Source organism: Erithacus rubecula (genome assembly GCF_903797595.1).
Source record: "Erithacus rubecula genome assembly, chromosome: 1".
NCBI classification, from domain to species: domain Eukaryota; kingdom Metazoa; phylum Chordata; class Aves; order Passeriformes; family Muscicapidae; genus Erithacus; species Erithacus rubecula.
Genome location: NC_136658.1, coordinates 32,971,988 through 32,989,465, shown reverse-complemented (window position 1 = coordinate 32,989,465; position 17,478 = coordinate 32,971,988). Strand labels below are relative to the sequence as shown.

The 17,478-nt window shown below is 45.5% G+C and overlaps 1 protein-coding gene across 2 annotated transcripts in view; it reads left to right on the top strand.

Annotated features, from left to right (window-relative positions):
- The window catches only part of ME3 (malic enzyme 3), a 114,543-nt gene extending 97,065 nt beyond the window's left edge, over positions 1-17,478 (top strand). For both annotated transcript variants that reach the window (XM_079303803.1, XM_079303802.1), the window contains 8 exons: positions 866-975; positions 12,084-12,181; positions 13,338-13,451; positions 14,113-14,218; positions 14,763-14,905; positions 15,709-15,882; positions 16,311-16,409; positions 17,204-17,478. In XM_079303803.1, the coding sequence (XP_079159929.1) occupies positions 866-975; positions 12,084-12,181; positions 13,338-13,451; positions 14,113-14,218; positions 14,763-14,905; positions 15,709-15,882; positions 16,311-16,409; positions 17,204-17,365 (1,006 nt within the window). In that variant the 3' untranslated portion in view covers positions 17,366-17,478. The remainder of the gene's footprint in view (positions 1-865; positions 976-12,083; positions 12,182-13,337; positions 13,452-14,112; positions 14,219-14,762; positions 14,906-15,708; positions 15,883-16,310; positions 16,410-17,203) is intronic.

Below are 17,478 nucleotides of genomic sequence, written 5' to 3'. Positions count from 1 at the left end.
TAATAGCTGCCTTTCTCATTCCCTGACTTTCTCTCACTGCCTTATCACATTTATGTGTGAGAGATTAGTACTTATGTCCCTTTTAGATTTTATTTGCAAAGCTTTAATGCAGCCTAGAGTCATACAAACTTCTGAATGTGTGTACATATGGACCAGTCTGAATATTACCCAATTTATAAACTGCACACTTCTCCTTGAAGTTGCTGGAAATTACTGAACAATTATGGAAAGTTTGCAATTATTTCCTGCCTTTTCCCTCTACAGGTCACTAGCTGTCATTGCATGCTGGTTTCCTGCTAAACAGCTCAGTGGAGAAAAACATTTCCAAAGCACAGAAGTGTGGCTGTGAAATCACACCATGAACCCTCAGTCCCACCGTGAAACACTCACTCCATGGGATCCTACAAGCAGATTTTTTTCTCATCTCTTGGCCACATGCAGTTGAAGTGGGCCCCTGGTGGTGTCTCTCTACCTGGTGTCCCCTTTGCAGTCATTTGCTGTAATGCACTGTGGCAGCTGCAACACAAAGAGTGTCTCCTTTCCTTTGAGAAGCTCCTCTGCAAATACACCACTGAAAATTTCTCATACCAAAAGTCCAAAGATGCATGTACATATAGGTATATAAGTACACATATTAAGAAGCCACTTGAATTGAATACAATTTAATCCTGGTGACTCCAGTTTCTCTGTGTGTGGACTTTGGGATGGGTGTGATCCTGTTTGCTGTTACTGTGCTGCATTTCTGTCACAATACTTCTATTTTTGCACTAGAGTCTCTAGCTCCATTGTCTTAGTAAAAGGTGTATATTGTGTCCTATGTTGTATAAATATATTTATCCATTTTAAATTTCCCTGTAACTTGCAGGTATGGCATGAATTGTCTGATCCAGTTTGAAGATTTTGCCAATGCTAACGCTTTTCGTCTCCTCAATAAATATCGCAACAGATACTGTACATTCAATGATGATATTCAGGGTAAGTACTGTTAGGAAAGTCAAATTTAACCTTCACCTTGTCATGAGAAGCAGTGGTTAATATCACAAGACTGTTTATTATACAGTAGTCAGATGTCTGACAAATTTTAGAGTTTACACAGAAGCATTTAAAAATATAAACAGAAGCTCAGCCACCTGAGTTGAAAAGTGAGTCTCCATTGTTTTTAGGAGTTTGGCTGTTCATTGCAGAAACATTCAAGGGAGAAAATGGACCATATGCTTTAGATTATGCAGGTATTTTAGAGAGTTCCATTAATTTTCTATAATTTAGATAAAACAATGATGACGTTTTAACAGTTATGCAAGGGTTTCCGTTTTCATGAGCCAGGTGGTCATTAGCTGATCCTGATATTTTCCCTCTATTGTTGTACTCTTTACTACATGCACAAAAATAAAGGTAAACCAGCTTCTTTCCTCTCTGTGGATGCTAACTCTGCAGTAATCTGAGAACAGATTTGTTCTCCCATAGCATGGTTAACATAACTCTTCCAGTGTCAAAGAGAAGTGACAGCAGCAAAGCTGGGCTTATAACAAGCAAGTCTCCAGGCTGTGAGAGGCTCAGCAGTCAGCAGGATTGCTCAATGCCCAGAGGGATGCAATCTGCATCCCAGTCTGATGCTGACTCTGCTCTAAACCTTTGGAAGGGCTGTTTGCCCCTTTGACAGGGACAGGATCTTCCCAAATGTGTATAAACAACCAGTTTTTCTCTGAGTCCCTTCATCTTTTCTTTTGTCTAGTCCTGCTTGAAACATGCAGGAATTTCCAAAGTTTGATTTAATTATTTGCAGTCAGTTGGGCTCATCCTCACTTGTACTTGAAAGAGACTGAAAGAAACATCAGTGTTATTTTTCACACAATGTTGGTTCTTTTGTGAGCAGACTTTCCAGTGCTGTTTCTGCATCTGCTGCTTATCTAACAATATTTGGCAATGTGTATAGCAGCTTCTTCCTATCTGACACAAGGAGTAAGATCCTGGTTTGGGGGAGTATGGTTGGTGTAGTGGGATGCATGGACCTGCTCAGAGACATTTTCATTAAGAGGGTTTAGAAGCAGAGAAGCTAAAGGCATTTCAGGGGAGGGCAGATGGATACTCCTGTACAAGAAGGCTCATGAGGTGCTCTTGCCACCCCCAAAAATTTCCAGTGGAGAGAAAAGCACAGAAAAAGAAAACCCAGGAGATACATTTTTGAACTGAAGTATTGAATGGGGGAGCCAAGCACTCAGACTTTTCTGAAGATGGACAGATGAAGGCCATAATAAGAAGCCAGTGTTGTAAATATTTATTTTGGACTAGTTTCTCTTTCTGAAAGTGGAAGGGAACTCAGCAGTCTAAAAGAGGCCAGGTGATGTGCCAAATCACACATCAGGGGCCTGGATGTAGGTTTTCTTGGCAGAACTGGACTGAATGTCAAAGGTTTCTTGGTGAGTTGGAAAGGTTTCTTTGATAATAGAAGAAAAAGATAATAGTAAAGATAAATTGCAGATTCTGATTGGGAAGCAGGAGACTATTTTTTATAGTTTTGTTTTGGCCAAAGGTCATAGCTAAATGCCTCAGACAGTTCCTGGTAATGACTGCCCCAGAGCAGCAAAACTCATCCAGGAGGATGCTGTGAGACAGTATTGTCATAGAATGGACCTTTTCTCATTCTCCCCGGTTGGATGCATGTCACAGTGCATAGAAGTTGTCAAGTCCCCTGAAAATTCTTTCAAGTCCTGCCTTTTGAAAGAGTAGGATTTTACCTCTTTGTAGTAAGACACAGTTATATTCTCAAATAAAGCATTTTGCTGGCACTGGTTTCTCAGTAGTAGGTAAGTAATCCTGCTGAGCTTCTGCACAACATGCAGTGAGTCAAAAGAAGTAAGCACCTGTTTAGGGCTTTTTATGGAGCTGTCAGAAAGAAAAGGGAAATCCAAGCTAAGGTTGTAGTCAGAAATGAGATTTGAGGACTTTTGGAATGCTGAAGTAATGTTGATCTATTCAGTTAACTGTGTCTTGGAGTCATGTCAGAGATAAAAGAGTTCAGTCTGGGATGAGTAGTCTGATTTACCCACCCTAATATATCCCTCTGTATCTTCTAATGATATGAGAAAGGTAGGAGTGGCATTTTCTCACTTACACCCTCCTGTTCTTTGGATGTACCTTAAACTCTTTCTTTTCTAACATGCTGATGTTTCATGACTCAGCTACTTAAAAAACTGCTAGAGTTCAATGTAAGTGGTGTTTAAATGATTAATAAGAATTATACAAACCCTGTTTAAACAGGCCTGATTAATTTTACTCAAGCGAGACAGGAACAGACCTTCTGAAGCCTGAATTATTCCAACTTCTGAGCTGGGAATATTTTTAGTATGTTGAATTAAAAACACATCTTAGGCACAAGCAGTGCAAGCTAGATCAGGCCTGAGCTACACTACTCTAAATTCATTGACCATTGGTTAGTGGGACTCTGGATGCAGTGTGCCTACACATACACACCCAGATGAGATGAGGGAAAAAGGTGTAAATTGCTTCCCTTAGGATCCTTTAGGCCTCCCTGTTGCTGCCCCAGGGCCTACACACAAAAAAAAAAAAAACAACAAAAAAAAAAAAAAACAGTTTAAAATATTAATACCTACTTTTTTTGTTTGTTTGTTTGTTTTTTGTCCTTCAAATTACTGTATTTCCAAATCCATTCTAACCCCAGAGAATGAAGGTGACTCAGACCCCTTCCAGTTGGAGCCAGCCTGCTGATGCTGAGTGGGATGCCTGCCAGGTACCACCAACTGGGATGAGGTGATTACTTATTCTGAAAGCCATTAGCCTGGGAGCTCTCAGGAGCTGGCTCACAGTGCCCATTGCTTATTCTGAAAGCCAACAGCCTGGGATCTAGGCAGGAGCTGGCTCACAGTGCCCGTGTGTGGGAGCTCCCATTGAAGGAGTGCTTCTCCTTCCTCTGAGGGGGTGATGACATCAGTCCTTTCCCAGCTCTGTCTGGGTTCATGCAAGGGGCAACAGCTTCAATTACAGCTCTAAGGGAGAAAATTGATTGTCACTTCTTCCTTTTTCCCACTAAAGCACCAGGGCAGACTCTGAAGCACATAAGATTAGAGGTACATGAGAATGCTTTAGCTCCTGCTCTTTCTCTTCCTCCTCTAACTTTGCTTCACTTAATTGCTCACAGTGATAAACAGAAAATAGACAAAAGTCTTACAAAGTTGTCAAGTCTGGTGAATCCTTGAAGCAGACATCTCTGGATTCCTACAAGAAATGACATAAAGACATTGAAGACATTAGTTTGGAAGAGACCTCTGGACATCAGCCACCCCTCCCTCAAATAAAGGGTGATTTCAAACTTAGATCCAGTTCAAGTTCCTCAGAGCTTTGTCCAGCCAAATACTTTGCAGTATATACAAGGATGGTTGTCCACAATCTCTTTGTATCACCTGTTCCAAAGTTTTCTTATCTTCCTTGTGCATTTTTTTCCCCTAATATCCAATTGGAGTTTTGCTAGATGCAACTTGTGTTCATTGCCCTTCATCTGTTTTTGTACACCTCTGAGAAGAATCTGACCTCTTTACAAACACTCCAACCAGTGCTTGTAAACAGAAATTAGATGCCCTCATAGTCATCTCCAGCCCTTTCAAACTCAAGCTCTTCAGTCCTTTTTCTACATCTTGGTCATATTTGTGTCCCTCCTCTGGACTTGCTCCAGTTTTTCATTGCTCTGAAAGCCCCAAATGGGACATTCTTGTCTAGGGATGACCTCAAAAGTGCTGAAATAGAAAAAATTGTCACTTTTTGGACCTACTGTTGACACAGTCAAGCAGGCTGTTGGCCTTCTGTGTCACAAGGGCTTATTGCTGGCTCATCTTCCACTTGCTGTCCAGCATGACCCCAAAGTTTTCTTCTGCAAAGCTGCAGGACTTTGCATTTGCCTTTGCTGACCCTCATGAGGTTTCCTTGAGCCCATTTCTCCAGTCTGCTGAGATCCCTGGGAATGACTGTCATACCACCACTGTATCAGTCACTATCCCCAGTCACTATCTGAATTTGGTGGAAGTGCACTCTGTTTTATAATCCAGATTGTTATGAGAATTTAAATAGCATTGGCCTCTTTGTACCACTGATCACAAACCTTTGAGCCTACCAGCCCAGCCACTTTTTCACCCATTTGTTCAGTCTGTAGCTTTCCAGTTTGGCTGCAAGGATGTTTTGGGACATTATTTCAAATCTGATCATGCTGATCAAGGAAAGCATCCAGAGTTTGAGTTCCATGATGAGAAGTTTAGGCATGCAAAAAGAATCTTCCATGAACATCTGCCTATTTAGCAGGGATTGTTCAAGTGACAAAGTCCATGAGACCTGATGAGATGTATCTAAGGATTCATCTGAGGTATGTGACCAATAGCATTACAAAGTCACTCTTTCAAAGGTTATGGTAACTGAGGAAATTCCTAATCCCTGGGGAAAAAAAATCCAAAAGTCACACCTATCTTCAGGAAAGGCAAAAAGAAAGATTCAGGGAATTTTAGCCCAGCTTGCCTAACCAAAGTATCTGGGGATTACAGATCAAATCTTCTGGAAGTGCACCTAGGAACATGAAGGTGAATGAGAACAGTATGAATCTCCCAGGGCAAATCATATCTGGCCAACTCAGCTGTCTCTTGAAATGTTTACTCAGTACTGAACAGCAGAAGTAGTTCTGCAAGTTTAGTCAGAATTGCAGAAAAAATGAAGAAATCTTTAATGTGTTATTTAATTAATTGTGTCAGATTGTGTCATTCAAAAGTTTTTCACACATACAGGCAAGGCAAAGAGAATAGTGCACAAAAGAATAAAGCCTGTTATTTAAATAGTCTGCATGCAATGCTCAGGGTCCCCCCTTTCACAGAACACCTCTGTCTTTTCCAAGTCATTAGAGCAATGATTCCCTTGGGTTGTAGGATATGTGACTGCTGATGATCCTCAAAATATCTCTTGACCCACCAACCACCTTTTCTCATTCTCCCAGTAGATAACCTTTCCATAACATTCCCAGGACACTTCAGGAAGCAGTGCCTGGCCTGAAGCAACAGTGCTCCAGATCTCAGCTGAGGCTGGGAACAGGCTGACTCCAGTGCCACAAATCTGAGCAGCTTCAAACACTTGGGCAAGTTGGGAATCAATCATGTGCACACAGGCACGTTTCCACGTGCTGTGAGAAGCAGGCAAAGTGAGAGTTCTTGGCTCAGCAGTAACTAATTTTAGAGGATTAAAATGGTACAGTATCTTACTTTGTTGTTTCAGCTGGAGTGGCAAATGCATTGGTAATTATCACAGGAAGCTAAGGAGGGGGAAGCACAATAGGAAGGGAGTGCAGGACCCTACAGTACTGTGGAACAAAGCAGGCAATGTCTTGCCAGGCAGCTCCTGAGCAGCACGCTTTCCCTGGGGATTTACCCAGCCTGGAGATAGATGTGGAGGTGTTCTCAGTCCTGTAGAGGTTCACTATTAACAGTCCCTCTGGACCTGCTGTGCTCTGCAGAGGAGGAGGCTGCTGCATTTCCCCTTGGTGCTGCTTCCTTAACTATGTTAACTGGGTTTGTGTCAAATTCACACACTGACTGCTACACAAGCAGTGTGGACTCCAGGCTGTAAATGGGCCTCAGTTTCTTGGGCTTATCAGTGCAGGACTATAAAGATCAGACCCACATCTTCTGTCACTTTTGGGAATTGTGACGTGTTTCCCTTTCCTTTTCTGCTTTTCTGGTTTGGTATTTTTCCCATTCACTGGATGCCACTGCCAGCTCCTCCTCTGCAGTGAAGAACAGCACAGGTCACCTCTGTGTTAAGCTGTCTGTGATCTTTTAAGTCCAGGCTAAGGAGGCAAAATGAAGAGAAGAAAGGGCAGAGTGCTCTGACCTGCTTTAGCTCATTGGTATGCAGCAGCTTGCAGAGTCCCCAGTGCTGCAGTGGGGATGGGGATTTCTTGCAGAGTGCTGGCAGCTGCCTGACAGCCTCTGCTCATGTGGGTGCCCGAGGGGGCTCAGCCTGCATTGGCACAGTGGATGCAGGCTGGCACCCTACAGGCAGAAGGGAGGGACTGCTGCTGTGGCCAGAACCCATCATTAAGGTCATGCACAGCGTAATCCAAGCACTTTACAGCAGAAGGATTAAAAGCAGGAACCTAGAGATGGCCTTATTAGGTTTCTCCATTGTCAGGCAGATCTTCTCCATGCCACTATCAATTCTGGGTCACCCTGAAGAGAACAAGAACAATGTGCATCAATGCTTTGTGTTTTACTGCTCTTCTTGTTGACTCACTCTGTACCATCTCAAGTTAATTTTCTTAAGGTCTTACAGAGGCCCTCTGGGGAAAGGGTAATACTAGCCTGCAGTCATGGAGGGGAAGACCTTGAGCTGCAAACACTTCAGCAGGTTTTTGCTCCAGCATTGTTGTGTTTGAGTATGCATTTGGAATGGATCTGGACGAGCTCCACTCTGCTTTCCAGTAATGGGTGGAACTGCTGCAGGGACTTAATGTGAACCAGAATTTGGAAAAGCCCTAGGCTTCCTCCTCATCCATAAATTTAGATATATTTCCTTGGCTGCCCTTTGCTGGAGCTGTTAAACTACAGTTTGCTGTTCCCCGGGCCCTCATATTGGCATGGTTTTGACAGGGCCAAGTGCAAGCAGGCAGGTCAAGAGTAAAAAATAAAAGATCAGGATTAATTTGGTCATCTTTTCCACCAATGTACTGTGGAGAAGGGGGAATCACTCACCCAGGTGTTGTGTGAAGAAACAGGCAGTGGTGTGGCTGCACGTTCCCATTGCTGCTGCCATTGTAAGGATTCAGCATGGTGCTGATGCTCAGCTCAGTGGGGTCTCCAGGACAGGTGACAGGGCAGTGCCAGCCATCAGCAGGACAGGACTCCTGCCCCCAAGCACCCCCGTGGTTCAGGCTTTGCCCCATGTCCCCTGCTTAGCCACTGGCTGCTGGCAGCCACAGCACAGCCCTGAGCTCAGCACTGGGCAGCACTTTCCCAGTGACTGTGCAGTGCTTGCTGCAGCTCCCTGTGCAGAGCTGCTCACCCCTCTGCCCACTCTGAGGAAGGGTCGGGTCCCTGGAATGGGAGCCTCTCTGCTGCAGTGCTGTGGAGCACATCCTTTCCTCGGGTAATGCTCCAGTGTGCCTCCACTGACATCTACTGGGGCTTGTTCTCACCTGCAGTAGTGCGAGTGGAACATCAACCCCACAGGGTTTTCTTTAATGTTTTACAATGTTCTCAGTGTGCCTGAGTGTCAGAAATTGATTCCTGCAAAGATGGCCACTTTCCTGGGTGTGCCTTAGTTCTAAATGCCTCTTTTTGGTACTGGTTCTGTTGCTGTGAACTTCCCAGAGGGGTCCTGAGGTCTGCTTGCTATTTTGTGATATCATGTTTAACACTCACTTGGATAGACAGGATGGTTTGCAAGCACTTTCCTTTCTTCTCTCTGTACCCCTCCATATCTCACCTCAGATACAGACCAGCCAAGCTGACTCTTGCTAATTACTTAGGGAAGCAGTTATCCACAATAGCAGCACTCATTGTCTTTGGAAAACAGATAGACCAATGTGTTGAAGGATGGCTGGTTTTTTCTTGCCATGGTGAGGAGTTCCCTGCCACAGTCTGACTTTGTGATTCTTTTAAAACTAAATCACAATGATTAGCCAATTCTTTACATGAACCAGCTGTGAACTCTTCTCCACAGAGATATTCTGTTGTTCCATGCTCAGAAATTGTAATTATCACAGAAAAATACTGAGCTAAGGCCAAGGTACAGTAACTTCATTACTTGAGTAATGAGGGTGAGATGCAATTTGGGAGACGTGGATGGATTAAAAACACATTGGAACAAGAGAGGAGGATTAGGAGTGGCAGAGCTGAACAGAGCCCTGCTGTTAGTCAAGGCTGCAGTACAAGTGCAGGGGATGAGTAATGGCACACCCAGTCCCACAGGCTCTGCAGACTGAGTCCATGCCCCCTTTCTTTCCATACACACCATACACACAAATTCCTGCTAGTGACACCTTTAAAAAGTATCTCAAGTATCTCCTTCTGTTGAATCTCTCAAGAGCATTTCCCATTTAAATGGGTTTGCAAATTCCAGCATTCGTCCCATCAGACCTCTTGACAGTCACAGGGTATAAAGCAGTTTTGCCTGAGTCAGGACCAAAAGAAGCAAGATATTTCTCCAGTTACATTTCAGTCTTTTCAGTACTTTCCAGTCATCTATCACTGCTAATGCTGTGACCTGACACTTACACCATCACACTGTAATGGTTTCACTTCTGGTTTTTTAACTTTGATCAGTTCCCCATTCCCACCCACAGAGGGATTTGGGGATTTCTGTGCAAAGAAAGCCTTGGAGATAGTGTGTGAACCTGTGTCAGTGTACACATAGATGTTCATACTCTACTGCATGTCACAAGCTTGGCATTGCTGACAACTGGGGCACCCTGGTCTCTTCCCATTTCTTTGCAGTTCAGACTTACAGAGTGGAATCTCTTCCTGCACAGATTAGATGTGTGCAACAGAAGCATCTACATGTATTCCAGTTATCTTGTCTCTCTAAAAAACACGTGGTAGTAGTGACTCTCCTAGGGTGCATTTCATTTGACCCAGTTCAGGTGGCTGCTTTAGCATGAGCTTGAGCAGGGTCATACACCTCTTTTTTAGAGGAGTCCCATCCTCAGCATCTGTCATGGCAGCATGCCAAGCAGTCCTGCTGATTACAGACTCACCATAACACAGAGAATGAGCATGGATTGGTTATATGACACCCATAAAACACAAAATCTAAAAACCAGGCAATTATGCAGTGTTCTTTTATATTTCTTGGGCATTCATTATCTTCCTCTGTAATTTTCCTAGTTCAGTGGAATTTCACCAGGCAAATACAATACATAAGAGCATTAAAAGGCAGAGATTCAATGCAGGAGGAGCAAGAGGAAATTCTTTGTACACTTTCTTCAGTTGTGTCACATGTTAATACTGAAGCAAGAAGGTGCTCAAAGGCTGGTTCCCTCCCCATCAAATCCCTTTAAACTGACTGAACTCAGATGGTCTGGAAATGACATGGTAAAGACTTTCCTGAGCTGATGAAGGGAATTCATCCTTGGTGCAGTGTCTCAAGTGATTCATTGCAAGAAAGAAGCTTACAAAGTTATCAGCCATCAGTCTAGTCTGTTTTGTGTTTAAGGCATGAATGCTTTGCAGTGCCCTACTGTAGTAATGGATGCCTCATGTCTGGGAGTCTTCAAGGACAGGATGGATGGGGCTTGGAACAACCTAATCTAGTGGAAGGTCTCCCTACTCATGTCAGGGAAGTTGGAACTAGATGGTCTTTGAGGTCCCTTCCAACCCAAACCATTCTCTGGTTCTATGAAATGATGCTGCCATTCTGTACCAGTGTTCCAGTGTAGACACCACATCTGCTGCAGGAGGGGTGCTGTCACCTCTGCTAAACCAGAATCATTCTTAGGAGGGGCTAATTATTAGCTTTGGAGAGCTAAACTCATTTGATTTACAGTCACAAAATTTTTCACATTGTACTGACAAATACTTCTTGTCTGACCTATAGATTTTCTTTGTCAGACTAGTTCATATAGACTCCTTAAACAAGATAAGTCGTGTTGCTAAAATTACTTTTTTGGCAGAGTACATGTGCTTCCACTAGATTTTCTGCTTGCTAGGAAATGATGAGTGTGAATCATTCCCCAGTGATATACCAGCAGATTCCTAGCTTGTCTGTGGCTTTTGCACTAAAGAAAATGCTTAGGTAAAGCTGAATTTGTTTTCTGGGTCCTTCAGAATGAGGCAGCTCCATCTGCTGGTGTCACTGCTTGTGGTTATGTCTGCTCAGGAGCTGCTGTTTCCCAGCCTGCAAGTTCCTGATGCCTTGCAGCACCCCAGGCCCTAAGGACCCTGCAGAGAACCTCAGTGAAGCACTGGCTACTTGAAACCCTGAACCACTGGCTGATCACATGGGCAGAAAAATAGGATGTGCTAGAAATTTGGTGAAATCAGGTGTATTAGCCTAAATCAGGTGTATTAGCATTGCCTGCCCCAGCCATGACCACCCTCACAAGGCTGTTTACTGTGGTCTCCCTGATTTCTCACAGAACTTCTAAAGATGAGAATGGAGAGACCAGCACTAGAGCTGGGAACAGATTAAAACTAGGGCATATCCAAACTGATATTCTTTCAAATGCTAAGGAATAAAATAAATTGACTTTATGATCCTTAGGGGTTCCTTCCAGGTTTATATTCTGTGATCAAACTTCTTCCTTCACTCCCAGGTCCCCTTTAACTCTTGCATCCAGCTTGCCCAGGTGAGCTGAGTTACTTCCAGTGCCTGAATCCTTACTAGCTTGTGCCATATTCGATATATTTCCACCTATTCCTTCACCTTTGAGAGGACATTAGATGAATGTTGCATGTCATTTATGTGTGAGTTATGTGGGGTAAAGGCAGGTTATTCAGTCTGGAAATTTGCCCCCTCCTTAATGCTTGGAAAGCTGCAGATATCACAGTGGCTGTAACAGCAGGGGCTCTGCTCCATTTACTGGAAAATATTTACATTGTTTCTCACTAACCTGGGACCAGCTCCTGTTCTCAGTCTCAATGACTCCTTAATGTTTAGCAGCAGGATGTGATGGCTGTGAGTCAGGGTATCAAGGTTAGTAAAACAATGTTAATGCTGGGCTGTGGAGGTAAATAGGAGAGGAGGATGGTAATTCCATGATCACAGAGGATTTTTTGACAAGGTGACCCAAGTTCAAACCACTGGGATCTTATGTGACCTTAGAGAAGTCAGGTGCATCTTAAACCCTTGCAAGTTAGGTATTAACTTTTCCTGGAATTCTAGGATTTGGTGTTCCTTTGACTTCACATGGAGGAAAATTTGTGTTCTCCAGCCTTGCAGGAGAATTTGAATGTTAATATTTCAGCATAGGGAAGATACTCTGATCCTTCAATGACAGAATCTAGGAGAATGATTCCTACCACAAGGTTTCTGACAGTATATCTGCAGGATAGACAATGCATTTGCCAGCATGTCCATCTCATGGTGTTTCTCTCTTTCAGGCACAGCATCTGTTGCAGTTGCTGGCATCTTGGCAGCCTTAAGGATCACAAAGAACAAGCTCTCTGACCAGAAGTTTGTTTTCCTGGGAGCTGGAGAGGTAGGAATGTTCCTGAATTTGTATCTTAATATGCTCTATCTTCAAGTTTAGAAAGAAAAGTCAGGTATGAAACTTCCTGCAAGACTTGGCTTCATGAGGATGAAGCATAGAAGCTTCATCCTTGTCACTGGGCAGGATTGGACCCTACAGGTGGATCTTGCTGCTGTGTGGAAGCCACCAACAGTCAGTGATTTCTTGGCCCACAAGTCCTAGGCAGACTGTGGATACTACAAGGCTGCCTATGTGTCAGTGGGGCTTTAAGTGCCTTTAGGCAAGTCTCTTATGAGGCAGGAATATTAAAGAGGCTGGTCTGAGTTCTCAGGGTTGATGTCTAGGTTAAACCAGATTTTTTTCAGCAGCAGAGTCCAGAGGAATCAGACTCAAAGAAGTGTAAGAACACCTTTCTATCTGGAGTCAGTCATAGTGCTCCATGGCAGAAGCAAGGTTGCCTGCATGGCACCTTGCTCAAAGAGAGAAGAAGCCTCCAGAGCCTGGTCCATGGACTAAAAGTGTTGGTCCAGGATCTGTCTCAGCTCTCACCCACCTGTGAGACTTTGGGAAGGTCTGTTACTATTTGTCTACCCATCACTGAGACGAAGATTACTCTCTCTCTCTCCACCCCTGCTGGCAGACATGTCTGTGCTGGTCACCATCTCTGTGGTACAGAGACCCTCCTGCCTTGTTAGTCCCCATCTGGGCAGGAGGGCCAGACATGGCTGTAGGACCACAAACACACAGCATGTCCAGGCTGCTTTCCCAGGCAGGAATGGGAAAAGACTTTCCTCATGGCTGTATTTCAGATGCAGCATTGGCTTTGAGTTCCTCTGTACTGCAGTGCCACCAGCATATCTGTCTCTTTTCCTCCCCAGCAGCAGCTGGTTTAAATTATGGAGACAGCCCCTGCTTCTTAAAGTACCACCTCTGCTTCTTCAGCTTCACCTGCTACTTGCTCTGCTCAAAGATTGTGAGGGGGTTTTTTTTATGGCAGCACCTACAATGCTGAAATCAGGCCTATGGCTTTGCACTGTACAACTCTGGAGCAGAAAGTCTCCCTGCTCTGTGCAGTGCTGGGGGATGACCCAACCCACCTCTCATTTAAAATCATCCCCCAAAAGATAATGATATCCCAATGAAGTCATTATATACTGTGTTCCAGGCTGCAATGGGCATAGGTCATCTCATCCTCATGGCCATGGAAAAGGAAGGAGTTTCACGAGAGGATGCCATCAAAAAAATTTGGATGGTGGACTCCAAGGGACTGATTGTGAAGGTGAATTTGTTTCCAGAGCTGAGCTCCACTCACCTGTCATCCATTGCCAGCTAGAGGAGCCAGAGCAGGCAGATGTCTTGGACCCCTTCTCAGCCCTGAAGTAAAGGCTGCAGTTTCATTGGTGTCAGCATTGCTGCTTCTGCTTTCAGAGGACTAGGTCTCCTGGTGACAAGTGTGCCAGCAGCACTGGCTGCCCTAAAGGCTGTGCTTTGGGCTGGGCCTCTAAAGTGGAAGGATATCCTGCTGGCCATGGCCTCAAGCAGTGCTAGAAGTCTTGCACATCATATGGGGCATTATCACAGCAAAATTGTGCCCTGCTCAGTGACTCAGCCTGGCCCAGCTCCATTCTGCACTCCCTGTGTCCCCAGGGCCTCTGCCCTTGTGCCTCCTCAGACTGGAGGAGACTTGTGCTTTCTGTACAAATGAATGGCACCAGGTGTTTCCTGCATGCAGTCAGTGTACTTTGGTGGGGGAGAGGAGCAGAGGCCAGCCCAGGGTGACATTACACCAACCAGTCAGTGCCTGACTGGCTGGTGCTGAGGTCCTGCTGTGGAATCTGCTTTAGGTAGAGGTGAAAGATGAAATGAGCTGAAGATGAATTACCATGTCATGTGTCCACCTGTTGCCAACCGACCAAAGTTTGACTCCTTTTTCCTCACAGGGCAGGAGCCACCTGAACCACGAGAAAGAAATGTTTGCCCAGGACCACCCCAGTATAGACACACTGGAAGAGGTTGTGCAGAAAGTGAAGCCTACAGCAGTTATAGGTGGAGTTCACTTTATATGACCTTTTCGTGTCAATTCAATTCTTAGGAGAATTTCTGTCTTTCTTCCAGAGTCTCCTTTTTTTCCTCCTAGTCCAAACAAAATGAGCTTTTTTCACCCCCATTTTGTCAGCTGAGTTCTCTGTATCCTTTTTGCGTTAACCATGGGGTACAGGCATCCTCACTTGCGGAGCTGTAGGAGTTCTTCCAGACAGAGCTGTAGAGGGAGGTGCTGGGGGAGGCAGGACCTGGGGCTCTCAACCTGGGCCCTGTCAGGCTGGGCAGGACGAGGATGGCAACAGGCACCGCGGGAAGGTCTGCGGGAGTCACAGCGCTGCAGCCAGGCTGGCTAGAACACTGGTGCCGCTCTGCCTGGAGCAGCAGAGCGCTTTATTTTGGGGCAGGCTTTTAATCTCACTGTCACGTAAGGAAGTTACAGTGCCACCTGCATGTCCAGGGGTGAAGCCGGTTCCTCCCAGTCCTTTAGCAGTGCAGAGGGAGCAGCCCCGGCACGGGGGCTGTCGCCTCACCGCGGGCGCTGTCGCAGGTGTGGCGGCTGTGGCGGGCGCCTTCACCGAGCGGCTGCTGCGGGACATGGCAGCCTTCAACGAGAGGCCCATCGTGTTCGCCCTGAGCAACCCCACCAGCAAAGCGGAGTGCACAGCCGAGCAGTGCTACCGCCTCACCCAGGTAGGAGCACGGGGCGGGCTGTGCGGGGACAGCACAGGGGACAGCACAGGGGACAGCCCGCAGGGATGAAATCGGGGGCGTAAAGGAAAACTGCCGCGGGTGAGGAGGGTGAGGGGGAGCAGCGGAGCAGGAGCCAAGATTGCTCATGCAGTCTCTGTCCTTGCAAGTTCCCAAGACTGGAGTGGGTAAAACCCTGAGCGAGCCAGTTTGATTTCATAGCTGACCTTGCTGTGAGCAAGAATTTGGGTTCCTACCAGCCTGAATTACTTTCTAAAGAGAGTGCTTGCCTCCTTCACTCACAGCTGTAAGGTGTTCCATCCTCTCTGGTTTCTATCCCCCCCTGTGTTATGCCAGTCTACTTGTTTACATCACCCAACTTAGACCCAATGTCACTGAAGAACTACAGTCATGTGGATTGACTTGGCAAGAGAGAGGAGCCCTTGTCTCACTCCTTCCTTTGCCTTCCCCACCACCTGCCTATGTCCAGAGCAATCACACAGCCCCAGACCTTTATGAGTCTCTCTTGACACTCCACAGATGGTTGATAGAGAGGCAGTGAGATCAGAGCACTTGCAGTACAAGCACACACTCCGTGCTTGGTGGCTCTAGGCATGGCTCTGATCATGGCTCTGGGGGTTGGGTCCTCCCAAAGTGTCAGCTGGAGGTGCTGTGGTGGAGATGCCTCTGTGACTGAGGTTTGGCTATTTTATCACCAGCGTCCCCTGAGCACAGGTCATGATGAGCAGCAGAAATCTGACTGCTCTGCCGAATCTGAATGCTTTTTTCTCTCTCTCTTTGATCAGGGCCGGGGAATATTTGCAAGTGGGAGTCCATTTCCAAAGGTGACCCTGCCCAATGGACAGACCTTCTTCCCTGGCCAAGGAAACAACGCCTACATCTTCCCAGGAGTGGCACTGGGAGTCATTGCCTGCGGGGTCCGGCACATCTCTGATGAAATCTTCCTCCTCACAGCTGAGGTCTCCAACTGACATTTAACTCATACTGTTAAAAAGATGATAAGAGGCACGTGTATCTACTGCAGGTGTTTTAAAGAACCTGGCCTAGGACAATGCATGGAGGGGAAATGGCTCAGCCTCAGCAAAAAGCTGCAGCCTCCTCCTGGCTCAGGGAAAGCTCATGGTGCCATTACACCTGCAGAGGTGCAGGAGCCATGCAGGGGTCTCCTTCTCCACACCTGCTGCCCTGACACAGCACTTCCCCACTCTGGCTCCATCTGAATCTGTGATGAAATGTGTGCACATGTGTTTGAACAGGTCACAAGTTCCCACTCAGGACTAGTCCCAACCCTGATGCTGCTGAGGTTTCAGCCATGTGCCCTGTGATGTGAGGGAATGTGGTGTGTGCTTGAGACCATGCCTATAAACTACCATCCTCTTCTTTCTAGACTCTTGCTGCCCAGGTGACAGAGCAGAATCTTGCAGAAGGAAGACTCTATCCTCCCTTGGCCAGCATCAGAGAAGTGTCTCTCAAAATTGCTGTGAAAGTGAGTATTTCCATTCTTATTTCCACTTTTCATGGTAGGGAGGGCAGAAATTGCTCTGGAATAATTTTTGGTTTGTGATTTTTAAATTCATGTTTTTCTGAAGTCTAAAGCAGTCATTCTCAGGAATTGCTGCTTTGATTTCTTCTGTCATTAAAACCCAAGTTTTACATTCTGATGTCGGTTGCCCCACAGCTGACAAAGCTGTGCTTTACTGCTTGAAACTGTGAGGCTTCAGCACTTCAAAAAATGAGTTTAGAGTCAAATTCAAAAATGACTCAAGTTGCCAGAAGATTTTAGGTTCTAAACTGCTATTTGGAGCCTTTCCTCCTGTATTTAGTTGAGACCTAAATATATAAATACTATTCCAGATCTGGACTTGTTTAATTATGGGTTTGGTGCCCTGTATACATCAGATCTGTAATTCAGAGACACCCACTGAGAATCTCCTTGGCCTGCTCAGAGCTACTGGCAGATGCAGAGCGTGGCCAAGGAGCTTAGAGCAGAGTGTGAGCAGAGCTGGCCAAAGGGCTGCTCTCCTTCTGCACCTGCACACCCCAACCATTCTGCCAGGGCAGGGGGTGCATTTCTTACAGCCACTCCTTGCAGGCAGCTTGCATTCCCTCACCCAGCTGAGGGTGAAGTGCAGCTGACTCACAAAGAGAAAAAAGCAAAAAACTGCACAATTCTGAGAGGAGGAAAGAGGGAAAACACAGACAAGGCCAAACTGCAGTTGGTTTCAATTTCATAACGTGCCAGCATTGTTTCAGCAGCTCATTTTGCTTATCTTTTTGCAGATTGTTGACTGGGCTTACAAGCAAGGCCTTGCTTCTTGGTACCCTGAGCCAGCAGACAAGGAAACCTTTGTGAAACAGTTCATGTACAGCCCTGAGTACGATTCATTTGTTTTTGACAATTATAAGTGGCCCCCTGAAGCCATGCAAACACAAAATATATAATGTTTTGTGAGAACTGTTCTCTGATTTTTGCCATCAGTTCCTGTGGCCCATATTATTGCTGATATAATGCACCTCCAGGCTTGCAGAATGATAAAAGTAAATTAATCCAAGTA